The following is a 960-nucleotide window of genomic DNA, read 5'->3' on the forward strand; positions in this document are numbered from 1 at the left end:
CATTGGTGATGACAACTACCTGCTGCTTGCCTCCAGTAATGCGAAGTTTGATTCAAATTCCTCGGGGAGTGAGATGGGGACCCCAATCCGGAAGACATCCAGCAGCCCTTGCTGACTCTCCACTGATGCCACATGCACACTAAGTTCTGTCAGAGAGCCTCATGAGACAGCACCTACTTGTTTGGCAAGGTGACACATGCACTGATAGGGTTACTCTGAAGACTGGTCCTTGAAGGATGGTGTCTTGGTATGGGCTTTGCCCTCCTCACATGTGATGAGGATAGTGATGGGAACAAGAACCCCTGCTGGATGGAGAGTGACTGTGGCAGGTCACAGGGGTCAGTTGCTCATTTGGGTGAGTGTGCAGTTGTGAGCTCTTTGCTGTTGAAGATAAAGGAAAAACGTTACAAAAGTGGCTCTTGGCTAACACTTCCCTTGAGGGACATTGATGCTGTAAATATTTATTAGGAATTGGGCAATCTCTCCCAGAACTGAACCTTGAAAAATACAAGAGACTTCATGTTAATCATTGTTGACAGAAAAAAATGGCTTGTGACTCATTTATTTTATAAAGAGAAGTAAGAAAAGTGCAAGTTAGGAGAATACAAGAAGATATGAATAATACAAGCCATTCTGAAATGTTCACTTGTATTAGGACATTCACTTGAGGCTATGACCAATAATTTTTTATATATAGTAGTTAAATAGAGTAGTTGAGCAATAATTATTTTGTTATTTAATTTTGTAAGTGAGAAAGACTGGCAAGGGAGACATGATTTCCCCAGCAAGTTGAATGAAAAGCAATATATATATATATATATGTATGAAAAAAATACAAAAAAGAAGAGTTCAGGATATGACTACAGGTTTTGATTTCTTATGGAAGAAATGTGTAATTGCGAGACCTGTCTTTGAGACCTGAGCTTTTGATGCAAGGGCCATAGTTTAGCTCTCTATCTT

General features: G+C 40.0%; 1 protein-coding gene across 1 annotated transcript in view; it reads left to right on the plus strand.

Annotated features, from left to right (window-relative positions):
* Positions 1-416, plus strand: part of LOC119579185 (ras GTPase-activating protein 3-like) — a gene marked incomplete in the record, with an annotated part of 25,001 nt that extends 24,585 nt beyond the window's left edge. The window contains 1 exon segment of the mRNA XM_037926881.1: positions 1-416. This exon segment is cut by the window's left edge and continues 9 nt beyond it. Within this exon segment, the coding sequence (XP_037782809.1) occupies positions 1-115 (115 nt within the window).
* Between the last annotated feature and the right edge of the window lie 544 nt (positions 417-960).

This window comes from Penaeus monodon, chromosome 12 (genome assembly GCF_015228065.2).
Source record: "Penaeus monodon isolate SGIC_2016 chromosome 12, NSTDA_Pmon_1, whole genome shotgun sequence".
Classification (NCBI taxonomy): domain Eukaryota; kingdom Metazoa; phylum Arthropoda; class Malacostraca; order Decapoda; family Penaeidae; genus Penaeus; species Penaeus monodon.